Raw genomic sequence first — 15,362 nt, 5'->3', positions numbered from 1 at the left:
TCTTGGCACATTTACAGAAATGTTCATTAATGTGCTGTTAAATAAATGAAAAATGTTCTTATCAATCCAGTGTCATATCTAATAATAATAATAATAGTAATAATAAAAACATTAGACACCCAAGGACACCTTATAATCCATAGAACAAATACTCTTCAGGTAAAACAGAAAAAATACATTGTTTAAAATAACGAAAATACAAAAAGCTGTTTTTTTTTTAAGGTTTTGGCACCATAAAAGATCATCACTGGCATTGGCATCACTTATCACTAAAATAGTTGTTAGACATGGCAAGAAAAACTATTGTAGATGCTGTCAACAAACCCCACATGTTAGTCACACTTATTTTGTAAAGAGCGAAGGCAAATTTTATGAAAATGTAAAATTATTGATGCTTATGTGAAAAAATATTGTGGTTTTAACTAAGTAATATGACAAAAAAAAGCATGTTATGAAATGTATTCACACAGTCTATGATAATCCTACTTATCCTCTACCACATGTATTTTGCACACAACAAAGTAGGGCTGCTCGATTATGGCAAAAATCATAATCTCGATTATTTGGGTCAATAATTGATATCACGATTATTAAAAACGATTATCTATTTACTTTGAAAACATCAATTTATTGAAAAAAAATGTGAACAGTATGTTTTGAACAGTTGATTATCCTGAACTTTAAGTATAATTCAACTGAAAAACCAATACAATAAAAAATAAATCAATAAAAAATCTAATAAAAATAATGAAAAATAAATAATCGTTTTATATCGATTATGTTGTTTTCATAATCGTTGCCAGCCAAAATCGTAATTGTGATTAAAACACGATTAATTGAGAAGCCCTAAAACAAAGCATCTATTTCCTTTTGTTTATTTATCAAAAGAGCTTCTTAAAATAGCCTTTGTGGGAATGTAGTGTTCTCTGAGGTTGTCCAAACAGCCTGAGCTCTGGTACACTGACCTCTAATCTTGCAATCAGATAAACTCAAAGACCCAGAATGCCGTAGGAGGAACATTGAGTCCCAGCGGGGGCAGGATGTGAGCAGGATAGACGGACATAAACATGGGAAGGAACCTTGCTCCCGTGTCCTACATTTTGCATTTGCTCTTCTCTCTCGGGTCCACTTGATTATCTGCCAAACAGGCAACCCCCTGGGGCCACTTCAGTTCCCACCAACGGGGACCGGACATAAATCAGATAAAAAGGGGACATGCGATTACGTGAGACTCCTCTCCTTTTTATTGTTTGCACCCCTGAGAGCAATAACTATTCTCAGAATCACTGGATCCAGGAATAACTCTCCCCACATGGACTTGTGTTGAAAGATGAAAAATTGATACCCGAGTGCGTTTGTTTATTTTTAAATGCGGAGCAAGGCGGTAATATGAACCTTACTCACACGAGAGCTGCTCATAAGACTACAAAGAATGGCCTTTCTTCTACAAACACAACTTTCAAATGTAATTTCAGGGTGAAAAGTGGAGCTGTGAGTGACAAGATGTTATTAGAAAGTGAGTGTAACACATCTTTGAAAGTAGGTCGCAGCCTGAACATTTTCCCAGTGGGATTTTTAACCACATAGCTTCCACATGTGTGATGATAGAGGTTTGATATCTGATATAATGATCACATTGGGTTCATTCGTTGTATAGAGGGGGTCACAATGCATTTTACTTTCAGAAAATGACCAACTTCATATATTTTTTTATCAGGGTGTCCGCGGGGTCTTAACAAGTATTAAAAGTTTATAAATCAATTAAGCGAAAAATAAGGCTATTAAAAAGTATTAAAGGGCATTTTCCAAGGTATTACATTTTGTAGCTTGTTTTCAATAAGTATATAAATTGTCCAAAGAGGTTTTATTTTACAGTCTGCCTGAATGTAATCATTGCGTAGGTGTGTAGTGTGATTCTGTGTAGTTTATTTATGGCATCCCGTTGGATTTGACGTCATCTGAACAGGACATCGCACGCTCACTGCTTGATAGCGCGCGAAAGTCCGTTTACGCCGGTTGCTAAGCAACATCGTTATGGGGAAATGCAAGTTTGCGTCCAAATGGTTGGAAGATAAGGAGGAAGGACAATCAATACTGCATATAGTAAATGTGAGGTAAAGTGTGTCGCCAAGGTAACTGGTTAAAACTCAAAGTGGCGATGAGGTCTTAAAATGTATGGAAAGGGTCCAAAGATCCAAAAATACTTAAAGTTCCAAAAATACCGTAACTTCCAAAAATACTTAAAAGTTCCACATTTACTTAAAGTTCCAAATATACTTAAAGTTCCAAAAATACTTAAAGATCCCAAAATACTTAAAGTTCCAAAAATACCGCTAATGGTTCTAAGATAAGGAGGAAGGACAATCAATACTGTATATAGTCAATGTGAGGTGAAGTGTGTCGCCAAGGTAACCGGTTAAAACTCAAAGTGACGATGAGGTCTTAAAATGTATGGAAAGGGTCTTAAAAAAGGTCTTAAAAGGAATTACATGTGACTTCAGGATTCCTGCATATAGCCTGTTCTATGAAATAGACAGCTATGATAGTGGTATTGTTTGTTAGAAAAGGGGATGAATCATCAATTTTGATATTTCAAAGTGTTAGTTCTTTCATTTCCTCTAGTGATATATCAAGAATATCAAGAATATATCAAAACATGTGGAAAAAGAGAACCAAGAGGTTCATTTCAGTAATTCACACCTGCTTTAAATCTATAAACGCTCTGGCTTTCTCGTATTTAAGAAGAAGTGAGGGATGGACTAATCTAGCATTGAGTGATTAAAGATTGAAAGATTGACACCTGGTTTGAGCAGGATGTCCCATAATGCAATAGTCTTAATCTGTTTTCTGCGTGGTTTGAAAGTCAGTTTTTAGTCTTACCTCAGTGCATACTAAGAAATACTACCAGTACCTGTTACTATCCCGGAGTGGAAAATGAAAACAAGGCGAGCCAAGTCAAACATATGGAAATGTACCATTGGTTTGGAAAAACATAATCATGGCTTCAATTTTGTTTTTGAAAATGCTTGATATTGAAGATGGGAACGAAGTGGAGAATTGAGATTGGATCTGAGTTTTGAATTGGCTATAACTCAACTTGATTTGCCTTAAGAAGAAAAGGACTTGGGACTTGCTTGACACTTTGACCAAATGACTAGATTCACATGTCTTCTGCATTGTATAACAAGGTGTAAATGTGTGTGTGTGTGTGTGTGTGTGTGTGTGTGTGTGTGTGTGTGTGTGTGTGTGTGTGTGTGTGTGTGTGTGTGTGTGTGTGTGTGTGTGGGTGTTTGTGTGGGTGTGTGTGTGGGTACGCTGCTTCTGTCCCTTCTCGTGTTTATCAGAGAAAGAGGTCGACTGTCTTCCTGTTGTTTTTGAGCACGTCCTGCTGCTGTCTGCTCTTCCCCGACTACTGTTGCTAAGAACTCCTGTGTGTGTGTTTTTGTTTTGTGCTGTGTCTTTTTTCAGGTTTATCAGCTGCCTGTCTTGTGTTGCTACGTCTCTGTGTGTATGTGTGTGTGAATGTGCGTATCATGTCTTTAGTTTATCATCGTCTGCTATTTCCCTTTACTCTGTCTCTCTGTTTTGAAAATTATTCGTCCACATCTGGCTTGATTTGTTCTTGTGTGTGTGTGTGTGTGTGTGTGTCCATGCATGTGTTTGTGCATGTGTGTAATTATGTGTGTGTAGCAGACAGGTGCGTGGGACCCCAGGCTCATTTAGCTAATGGTCTGTTTGTCCTTGGAGGCAACAGGGTGACCCGCAGATGAGATGGATGCTCTGGCACAGAAGAGGGGTTTCGAAACTAGGACAGTGTGTGTGTGTGTGTGTGTGTGTGTGTGTGTGTGTGTGTGTGTGTGTGTGTGTGTGTGTGTGTGTGTGTGTGTGTGTTGGCCTGAATATGGGTCATCTACCCTCTAACAAGTTAAAAACAGCCCTTGTACTCGCTCAGGTAATCCCCCTGCCTTCCTCCTCGCCACATTTAAAATCCATTAAAGGCAGAGCAGCATATTGAAGAGCTGCTGCTCTGTTTACACACATACACACACACACACACACACACACACACACACACACACAAACACACACACACACACACACACACACACACACACACACACACACACACACACACACACACACACACACAAAAACCACAACTTCTCCTTTGTCTCTGCCTAGTTGTTTTATCCTCTGAGTTCAGATTGTTTTATTTGCATATAATATTGTATCAAATAGTAACCCTTACAGTATGAGTTTGAAATGTTAAATATGAGACATTTATAATATATTTCTTTTGTATAAAAATAGTTAAGTGCTTTTAAAGGTCAAAGGAAGAAAAAAACTATTCACATACCAGTTTGGAAACTCATTTTGTCACAGTAGACAACACAAGATAAACCTCTGTGTCGCATCACCCCTCCTCCGCTACCTCTACTCAGCGTCTGTCATTATGTTGGAGAAACCCTTAAACACCACCACAGCCTTAAAGATAGTAATAGCTGGTAAATCTCCGGACTAATGAGCGTTGGTCTGTAAAGCTCTGGCACATCCGCCTCTCGTAAACATCAACGTAACCACAACGGTGACTCCACCCTCTGCCCACCACACGGCACATATCATTTGTAAAAGATGAGCATCCTGGATCTACATGTGCACCAACTCTCTGGTTCATTGCAGGTTTTTTTAAAACCCAGAACACATGTCTCAGCGGTTCGGTCGACGGGGGACGATGGATGTTGTTTCTACTTTGAGCCGGGGCTGATTGAAGGGTCGCTGATAAAAGAGATGAGAGAAAGGAAGACGGATGGACAGAGAGAAGAGCTTTGTTTTGAAGACAATACTCAACCGTGACACAATAGAGCTCCTGCGGATGATGTAGATAAACACACGATATATTCAACGTCTTTGTGCAAACTATACATACAGTATCTACAGGGGACAAGTAAGGGATAATGTGCTGCTTTTATGGATTTAGAAAATGATTTTATTGATTTAAAAAACAGTTGGATGTATTGATTTAAATTGACATGCATCCGCTAAGAAAAATAGTCCGTTGTTACTGTTTGAACTAATGTAGCAACGGCAGGAACTGCTTCGATAGCGTTCTTGAGGAGCTTTTTGATTACAGATTTGAAAACATCGCTGCTTGCTTTAAAAGTTGCACAATTCATTATGTCAAACCTTGGAAAGTATCTAGATATCCCTGCCCTAATGCCAAAGTAACTGCACACTGAATATGTGTCGCCGTTTGATGTCTATGTCTGGACCGCTGCGTAAAAGGAGGATTTCTGCCCGTTACTTTTCCGCTTTTTTTCTTGTCGCTCTTGTCTTGTCAGTTAGAAGGCCAAACTGTATACAGTTAAATCGAACGGACTTCTTTCTGCAGACGTGAGCGTCCTTAACAACGGTCAATAAGTCCTTGACAGCGGTCTGTCTGTTCGGTATTAACAACGTGTCACGTGTTCTGAATTGACCAATCAGAATCGAGTATTCAACTAAGCCATGTAATAACAGGTGCTAACGCGCTACAATGGCCCAGGACACTGCCATTAGCAGAAACCAATGCAAATATAAAAACTGAAATGTAAAAACTGTCACTGCAAACTTCGCTTAAATGTACAATTGATCGGCTTGTTTTTATCGCAGGATTCCTTCCAATACCCTTACAGATCTACCGTAAACTAGCTAGCTAAAGTAGCTAACCTATAGTCATTTCAAATATTCTGACAAAACACTTACAAAAATGACACAGGCTATCACTGCCAGGAGAGACAGGTAGCCACCTTTATGATCCCTGAACTTAAACAAATGCTCCGGTTCCTGCTTTGTGCGTCACTTTTTATTGTCACTTGTCACTTTGTGTTTTGAGCTTCTTGAAGCGTTTTATATTTGCAGATTTTCGTTTATGCATCGCTTCTAGTAATGGTTCACGTGTTTCGTTGAGTTGGTAAACGTCTTTTCTAAACGCTGGGCATGCTTTGTGAAGTTTGTGAAGATGTTTCTTCATTTGCGTGTGTTTTGGCACATTTGTGTTTTTGCATTTGCATCTGTCGGCCACCGTGCATGTGACACTTTTGGCTTGCTTCGTATTTTTTGGGAGCAACTTTCCCTTTTTGAGACGCAATGATGTTCTTTGTTTCACCAAGAAAGTGATTATTTGGGGCTTTGGTGCAGATTTATTACAGATCAAATTGACTTTTGTAGACAATTCAGCCACCGGCAAAGGAGTCATATTTTATGATGCTAGGATTTGATTAAAAAATTTTACTTTTATGAGTCTATATTTATGAGTTATGCTCTTGGTATTCAGGCTCTGATGGTTCACAGTGTTGTTAGTGCAGCGGTTTGTATTAAGCCAGCCATTTATTCCGCTTCTCAAAGGCTTGTCTGCAGATCAAAAGCTGCTCTGTTGCTCCCGTCCACAACACTTTGAAAAGAGTCAGCTGGGGAGAGGCACAACAAAACATCCTACAGTGGCCCATGAGGTTCAATTCTCACATCACTACTTTATAGCACAGAAAATGTGTAATTCGTTCGAGTTTTCAAGGATTTTTGTGCCATGAAATCACATTCATTGGTGACCTTGATACATGCAGCAGCATAGATCTCTCTTGAGGAGTAGATTTACTCAACCCATCTGTACATTAGACACACACACACACACACACACACACACACACACACACACACACACACACACACACACACACACACACACAGATACACACACCCATTGGAACGTGTGCCAGCTGAGCAGGATCGAAGCCTGCCTCATACCCTCCAAATCATTCATCATGTCGCCCTTTTAATGACACCACCTGTGTCAACAGCAGGGGGTCCACTCCAAGTGTGTGTGTGTGTGTGTGTGTGTGTGTGTGTGTGTGTGTGTGTGTGTGTGTGTGTGTGTGTGTGTGTGTGGATTCATATTTACAGGCATGCTCAGATAACATGCTGGTCACATCTGGCCTGGCCACATAAGAGCTTCAAACACACACACACACACACACACACACACACACACACACACACACGCACACACACACACACACACACACACACACACACACACACACACACACACACACACACACACACACAGACACAGCTCGTGCCTCAGAGGGATGCTTGACCCTCGTGTCGTCTTCCACCCACAGAGATCAGTCTCCGTCTCGTAAACCTCGCTCTTGTCACTTTACAACGAGCGAGGTGTGAACTGCCAGCGGAAAGGTGACTGATGCGAGCCGACACAGAGATTTTCCACATCAACTGCGTGGATGTTACTGTGGAGAAAACAGAAAACCGACAATGACATAACAGCTGCTGCTCTGTTTGTTGTTGGGGTTTTGTTGATTTTAAAATGATTGATTTTGAAACGGCTTTATGAAACCGTCTTATGACTTACTGGAGCATGGGATGCTTTCTAGGAAGTGTTAGGCTTTCTGCAACTACATTCGATGTTTTGTTGTTTTGTGTTTGTGTTGGAACTGAAAGACATTATCTACAAAGTCTCTCTTGCGTAATGCTCTCTGTGCTTCTGTTACATCATGATCAAAGTCCCACAGTGCCAACATGGTACACATGAGCTCCATGGCAACCCTGCAAACATCCATGCTTCAAAACGCTGGCTTTCTTTGTTGCAGATTCATGCGAGGAAATCTCAGAACATGAAGATCAATACGTTTACTTAGCTTATGTCCAAATGCGTGAACGTTAGAGCAAAAACAAATGTGTTCCTTGTTAGGAAAACCAAGTGAAGAAGTAAATCTGGCAGAAATATACCTCGTTATATATCTTTAGAATTCAAGTCTTTACTCGTTTAACATCCGGTTTAACAGGAATGAATGCGTTGTTCATGATTTAACACAACAACCTCACACCATTCGGAAACAATGGTGAGATGAATATAAAAAGCTGAGATACGTAAACACAACACAGATGAGGGTTTTATCACCTGAAGGTGTTACGTGCAAAATGCATGAATGCAAGTGTGAGAAATGAAATATCAACGTCCAAAAGGTGCAAAACAACACGATATCGTTTGTGTGGATTTCCTGTTGTAGAAGTGAATTTATAAAACCCTTATTATATAAGTGTTAAACCTGAGATAACAACGTTAAATCCAAATTAAATGAAAGCTCAGATATTTGACTTCTCACAGAACTGATGATGTTGTGGTTGAATGACTATGTAGGTAACGTGTGTGTGCACTCGTCTAATGAGCTAATCGGGGTGTGTGTGTGTGTGTGTGTGTGTGTGTGTGTGTGTGTGTGTGTGTGTGTGTGTGTGTGTGTGTGTGTGTGTGTGTGTGTGTGTGCACTCGTCTAATGAGCTAATTGGGGTGTGTGTGTGTGTGTGTGTGTGTGTGTGTGTGTGTGTGTGTGTGTGTGTGTGTGTGTGTGTGTGTGTGTGTGTGTGTGTGTGTGTGTGTGTGTGTGTGTGTGTGTGTGTGTGTGTGTGTGTGTGTGTGTGTGTGTGTGTCTGTGTGTCTGTGTCTGGATGTCATTGTTTGTTGTCTGTAAACAGCCTCTCAGTGTCTGGACTCTGGACTGTCAATAAACCCCCCCCCCCTCCAGTCACAACACAGACACAGACGGCTCCAACAATAAGGCCCCTGTTTGTCTGATTGCCTGGAGGTGACATGAGTTTGGTCAATAACATGTAACTTATGTTAAAAGACAATCGGTTTCCAGCACTTACAGATTACCTTTTGGTCTTTTTTACATTTTACAAATCAGCCATTTTTTAAGCAATATTGTTTATGTATCAGAATTAGAATCAGGTGTTTTGCCAAGTAGTTTCACACATACAAGGAATTGGAATGGGTGTATTTGGAGCATACATAAACACAATAACAACATGTTTAAATACATTTATATTTAAATTATTTTAACATTTTACAAAAAAAGTAAGTTCATCTGGATCCAGTTTTTCTTTCTTATTTCATGTCTTTGTTTGTACAAAAAGAAATAGAACTCTATAATCTAACTTAAAGATTTTTCCCAGAAATCTAGTTTTACTTTTGACTCACAAGGACTCGGGCGACATAAATCCCTTCTAGTGAAGTTGTAAAAGTTGACAGGTCAAAGTTTTAGACACCAAAATGGTGAAAAACGTAAGGTTTTATGTGCATTTCCAAAACGTTTTTTTGCAGCAGGACAGACTAGAAAAGGCAATAAAACAGACAATATATTGAACAGAATCAATCAGTCAGGGTCTCGGCTTTCACTACCATCTCATTTTGCAGAGAGTCATTTAAAGTGCAAGTGATGTGTGAACAGCGACCCTCGAGAGTTCACACCTCAGTCCAGGAGAGAATGAATCACTCTGTCCAAACACGTCCTGACACTTTTAAAAACTCTTCGATGTCTTCTCCCCTCGCAGGTCCAGAATGTTCCAGGAACTTTACGGCTCCCCGAGGCGTCATCAAGACACCGGGCTTCCCCGAGAAGTACCCCAACAACCTGGACTGCACCTTCATGATCTTCGCCCCCCAGATGTCTGAGATCGTGGTGGAGTTCGACAGCTTCGACATGGAGCCCGACACCACGCCGCCGCCGGGCGCGCTCTGCCGATACGACTGGCTGGAGATCTGGGACGGCTTCCCTGCAGGTGAGGAGAAACACTTGGTTTGGGGAGGTTACTTATCAACAACAAGAGAATATATTTACATATTTCTCACAGGGAGAAAAGAGCGTAATGCAATAAAAGTGTGTGTGTGTACCTTGTAATCTTTAATACTAGTTGAACATAACATTTTAACATTTGTTTTTATATGTTTCTAGTTATTGTGCTTTTTATCGTATTTTTAATTATTGTTTATTATTTTACTCCCATTGTGTTATTTTGTATTGTATTTATTCCCTGTACAGCACTTTGGTCAACTGATGTTGTTTTAAATGCGCTATATACATAACGATTGAGATTGTTAGGAAAACCTGGAAAATAAGTAAATCTGGCCAAATATACCCCGATAGTGGCTCAGTCAGTCGGGGCTTAGACTGGGAGCTGTAGGGTCGCCGGTTCAAGTCCCCGACCAGACCTAAAATATGGAGTGTGGACTGCTACTTGGAGAGGTCCCAGTTCACCTCCTGGGCCCTGACGTGGTGCCCTTGAGCAAGGCACCGGACACCCCCCTTCCCCCCTCACTCCCATTGCTCCCCGGACGCTGTGCAATAGCTGCCCACTGCTCCTAGTGCTAGACTCCTGGTACTAGGATGGGTTAAAAGCAGAGAACACATGTCACTGTGTGCTCTGCATGTGTGACCATTAAAGAGGGTTTCATCCCTCCCAATTCTGTTCTATCAAATATCCTCAGATTTTAAGTCTTTACTCATTCAACATCTGGTTCATGATTTATAAATAAAAGGTGAGATGAGAAAAGATAGCAAATCTGTAGTCAACATTTTATGCTAAAACTGAAAATATATATTTTTTTGACTATTTTAATTTACGAAAAAATCTGCATGCAAGTTTGTTATCATGGAAAACGCATTCCACCACCACGCAAAAAAAGCATAATCTTTGCAAAGAACCTTCAAGTTGAGAAGCATTTTAGGAGCTATAACCCCTTTCTAAGAAGTGTATTGAAAAGCTGAAGTAAAACATAGCTAAACCACGTCAAAACAATCAATAACAACGTATATTATGGACATTTTTGCCTGCTAAAATGTCCATAATACCCAAAAAAGCATAATCTTTGCAAATAATCTTCAAGTTGAGAAGCATTTTAGGAGCTATAACCCCGATAACATCTCAAAGCGATCTATACAAACGTGCATTATGGAAATGTTTGCTTGCTAAAATGCTTATTTCTGAGGGCATTTTATGAACTGCTAAGTCTTTGTCCTGGGCCTCTGTTTCAGAAACACAAGGCTTAGGAACTTAACACTAAAACAGCTATAAGACTAGATGCTCTCCCTATAGATAGAGCCGTGAGATCAGATGTAAGATGTGAGACAGAAATGTGAAAGAAAAGGAGGAGAAAACAGCGGGGCGTCTCCTCAGGTGTCGGGTGGGAACAGGGGGAATGGGGTGCAGAAGATAAATATGGGGAGCTGTGAGAGAGACGAGGAGGAGGAGAAGCTCGAGATGGCTTCCCCCTGCAGATGTTGACAGAAAACACATGGGAGGAGAACAAAGGAGATATGGCTCCCCTGCAGGTGGGAAGAGAGATGGAGGCGAAGGAGAGCAACGGGGGAATAGATAAGACAAGACGAAGATATGGGATGATGAAGAGGAGAGAGCAGGAAGGGATGTGTGTGTTTACATTTATTTTTGGGAGGCATATATCAGCAGCTCGAGAATATATTTACACTTTTAAGGAAATGCCATCACAGCATATGAGACCCTGGCGTCTTCAGAGTGCTTTTCAAGAGGCTGTTTTGAATAACACAACAATACATTTTAAAGGACTTTTATTTTCATAATGAAATGAGAACTCCAGCATGTTACCCTTCTGACTACTTGGTGTTGATAAAGGAGATTTGAAATGGTTTCCACTTAACTTGCTTTGACTTAATAATACACAATGCATTTTGCACGTGACACCTTCAGGTGATAAAACCCTCATATCTTTAAAGACACCTAAAACAGGTTGTAGTCCTGAAGGCTGATGTCAATGCTACCAAATACTGAAATGTAACCAGGGGCGGACTGGCCATCGGGACATTCTGGACGAATCCCGATGGGCCGGTACTGAAGTTCGCCGGTCGGATAAGTCACTAGCACCCCCCCCCCCCTCCCCCCCGTCGACAATTTACAAGCGGTATTTACTTGCGGCACCGAGGTGAGCCGGTCGGATAAATCACCAGCACCCTACACCTTTGACAATTTACTAGCGGTAATTAGTTGCGGTACCGAGGTGGGCCGGCGATACCGAAGTGGGCCGGTCGAGAGTCCCGGGCTGATTTGTAGTCCCGCCCCTGAATGTAACCCTTGCTGCTCATTAGTAAGCTTGTTGCCTTTTCAGGTGAATCTATATATATTATTTTTACTGTTATTACCTTAAGCTCCCCATGTAAAGATCACAAACCCGTAACAACTATCGGACGACAACGTAATTTTCCCTCCAAAAAACACGAGGTTCAAACTGTAAAACAAATATTCGACTCTGCTAAAGGTAGAAAAACAAATCCCACAACATTACTCGGCCCTTTTCATTCGTCACGTCACATTCGAGCATTCAAAAATAAAATGCAATTTTGTGCACCATTTTAAATGTGATTAAGATTAACAATGGTGTTATAATTACTTGTACACATTCTGAATATATCTCAACACTCAGAGCAGCCCTAATGACAATTGATAACAGATTGAATAGGATATCTGATTTGTCTTATATTTTATATTGCGTCGTCGTATTGGACCAATACTGACAGTAAATATCAGTTTGATGTTCTGCTAAGCGCCCCGACAAACATTCCTGATGTCATCTTGCAATATACTCATTTATATAAATAGTTATCACCGCAATAAACCGTATTTAATTGTCTTAATTTACATTATTGAATTTAATATCTGTTCGTGTACATATCATATTCTATTGACATGTATATAGACTTTTTGCACTACTTTTTATTTTGTATTTTATTCTATATGTTGCAAGAGCTCAGGTCAGAATAATTTCATTGCCATTTCTACACTGTAGCTTTGTGCCTAAGACAATAACATATTTGAATCCCTAGACCAGAACTTTTGGGAAAATGAGTAACATACTTGAGCATGGAGTAGATTATACTCATTGTAGGCTTAGCTATTATGTTTTACTTGAAACACATGGAGGCAGGAAGTACTGAGAGACTCCTTCACAGCTTGCTCATTGTTCCCTCACCACCCTCACCACATTTGTAAAAAAATCGCCTCTCTGTACGCATCCTGTTCGAACCCCTCTGTTCACTCCCCTCCCCTCGTAAGGACAGCGTTTCTCAGTTTCCATTGTTGTCTAATTAGCCGTACAGTGTGCAGATAATAGGGAGAACTGCATACCTTGGACAGCCTGAGTGCGCTGCCAGGATGCCCACAATACTCTCCGCTGTGCCCAAAGCTTTGCCTGATCGCTGCCAGGGAGGAGACTGGCATGGGAACATGAGGGAAAGACTGGCACAGGTATACAGACAGTGACACGCACTTTAAAGCTGCGCCAGCATACACAACATGCCAGGGCTTCTCCTGTCAGATGATCTGTGTGTGTGTGTGTGTGTGTGTGTGTGTGTGTGTGTGTGTGTGTGTGTGTGTGTGTGTGTGTGTGTGTGTGTGTGTGTGTGTGTGTGTGTGTGTGTGTGTGTGTGTGTGTGTGTGTGTGTGTGTGTGTGTGTGTGTGTGTGTGTGTGTGTGTGTGTGTGTGTGTGCATATGTGCATGTGTGCGTGTGTGCATTCAGGTGTGTGTGCGTGTATGCATTCAGTTGTCTGCTTGTGTGTGCATCTGTGTGTGTGCATTCAGGTGTGTGTGTGTGTGTGTGTGTGTCTGTGTGTGTGTGTGTGTGTGTGTGTGTGTGTGTGTGTGTGTGTGTGTGTGTGTTTGAGTGTGCTTGACTGTGTGATTGAGTGTGTGTGTGTGTGTGTGTGTGTGTGTGTGTGTGTATGTGTGTGTGTGTGTGTGTGTGTGTGTGTGTGTGTGTGTGTGTGTGTGTGTGTGTGTGTGTGTTGAGTGTGCTTGACTGTGTGATTGAGTGTGTGTGTGTGTGTGTGTGTGTGTGTGTGTGTGTGTGTGTGTGTGTGTGTGTGTGTGTGTGTGTGTGTGTGTGTGTGTGTGTGTGTGTGTGTGTGTGTGTGTGTGTGTGTGTGTGTGTGTGTGTGTGTGTGTGTGTGTGTGTGATAAGCCCTGTGCTCCTGTGTTTGCTGAGGGAACATGTGTGTCAGTGTGATAACAAAGCATCTCTGCAGCGGGGTGAAGACCAGGATGTAGTTTTTTCATCCCATCAAACGCATTCGCAATGTTAACACAAACACCAAACATTCCCAGAATGCACTGGTGGGTTTTTTTTTCTTCTTTGAGAGCTGGAAATCAGTTCTTCAAAAGGATTTTATTCTCCTGGTGGGATTGAATTAGAGAAAAATACATCAAAGGCTGAATATGTTATAATTAATCCTTTTTAAATAATGAAATGATGTACGTTTCTCTAGAAAAACAAAAAAAAAGTAAAATAATTAACATTTTAATATCGTAAATGTAACGTTTTTAAATGTTTATTTGGGTTTTTTACTAAATGTGGTGACTTACAGACTAAAATAGTGTTTTTTAGTCACATTGCATACCTCAAATCGCAACGCTTTAAAAACACAGTCATGAGAAACCTTGAGAAAGCTATTTTTGTTTCTTTATCTCATATTTTTCAGATTTACAAAAGATCTTATTCTGCTCATTTCAGATATGACCATTTCCTGAATTAATGTAAATGCAGCCACAATGCTTGAAGGATTTTTTCCATTATATACTGGAGCTGATTGTATCTCCAACAGTCGGCCTTACAGCGAGTATTTTTCACACTAACACAGATAAGACTAAATGTCAAAATGTAATCCATCACAGATTGGCGAATACACCTGCATTAAACCGTACCTGATAAACATAATCCAACAGATTAGTCAAAGCACAGCAGCTAAGTATCATTGTTGTAACTGTTACACAATTATCATAAGGAAACGGACTATATCATTGAATTGTTCGTCAGTTATTCCTTTGCAAGAAGTCTGGATGTCGAACTGTATTCACAACCTGGACTAAATGTTGTGAATGTGAGCGCTAACAGGACAACAAAACACACAGGTTTCAACCCCCCTCACTCTCTTGATTTGTATTCCTTGCTGCACCTGACATGATGTTATATATACAGTTTATATATAGTGTGTGAATATAAGTGTCAAAGCAATATGCTGCGGAAATCAATGTTCCTGCTACCTGCCATCTACACCTTTTATTCCTGTATGGAAGGTGTCTCCTCGGTCCTGAGAGGCGAGACAGTGCAGCTGACAGGAGACAAACAGCTGCTCATTGTGTTGAGTTCTTCATCTAAATTGGGGTTATTTTAGACCTGAGTTTGGTGTAGACAGATTTTTAAAAAACACGTGTCAAGCTGGTGTGTTTTTTCTTTAAGTCACGAAACATTTCCCAGGACAGTGAGGGCAGAATGTATTAATATTAAAGTAGCATTATGTATACATGTGTCTGTTGATTGTGTATATATAGGTGTGTTTTTATACATATTTCTATATATATTTGTATTTTGTATTCCTCGGGATTGTGGGAAGCGTTATTTCGATCTCCCTGTCTGTACACGCAAACTGAAAGATTAATGACAAAGTTCCCTTTGACTTTGAAAGGGACAAAGTGAAAAATAAAAGCCCTCTGCAGTTGTTGAGT

The 15,362-nt window shown here is 40.5% G+C and overlaps 1 protein-coding gene across 2 annotated transcripts in view; it reads left to right on the top strand.

Moving 5' to 3' along the window:
• Positions 1-15,362, top strand: part of LOC307018619 (neuropilin-1a-like) — a 100,982-nt gene that overhangs the window by 32,641 nt on the left and 52,979 nt on the right. For both annotated transcript variants that reach the window (XM_079648951.1, XM_079648950.1), the window contains exon 4: positions 9,385-9,612. In XM_079648951.1, the coding sequence (XP_079505077.1) occupies positions 9,385-9,612 (228 nt within the window). The remainder of the gene's footprint in view (positions 1-9,384; positions 9,613-15,362) is intronic.

The sequence above is a fragment of the Notothenia rossii genome (genome assembly GCF_949606895.1).
Source record: "Notothenia rossii genome assembly, chromosome: 9".
In the NCBI taxonomy this organism is placed as follows: domain Eukaryota; kingdom Metazoa; phylum Chordata; class Actinopteri; order Perciformes; family Nototheniidae; genus Notothenia; species Notothenia rossii.
Note: the sequence above shows the minus strand (reverse complement) of the source record. Positions and strands in the feature narration are given on the sequence as shown.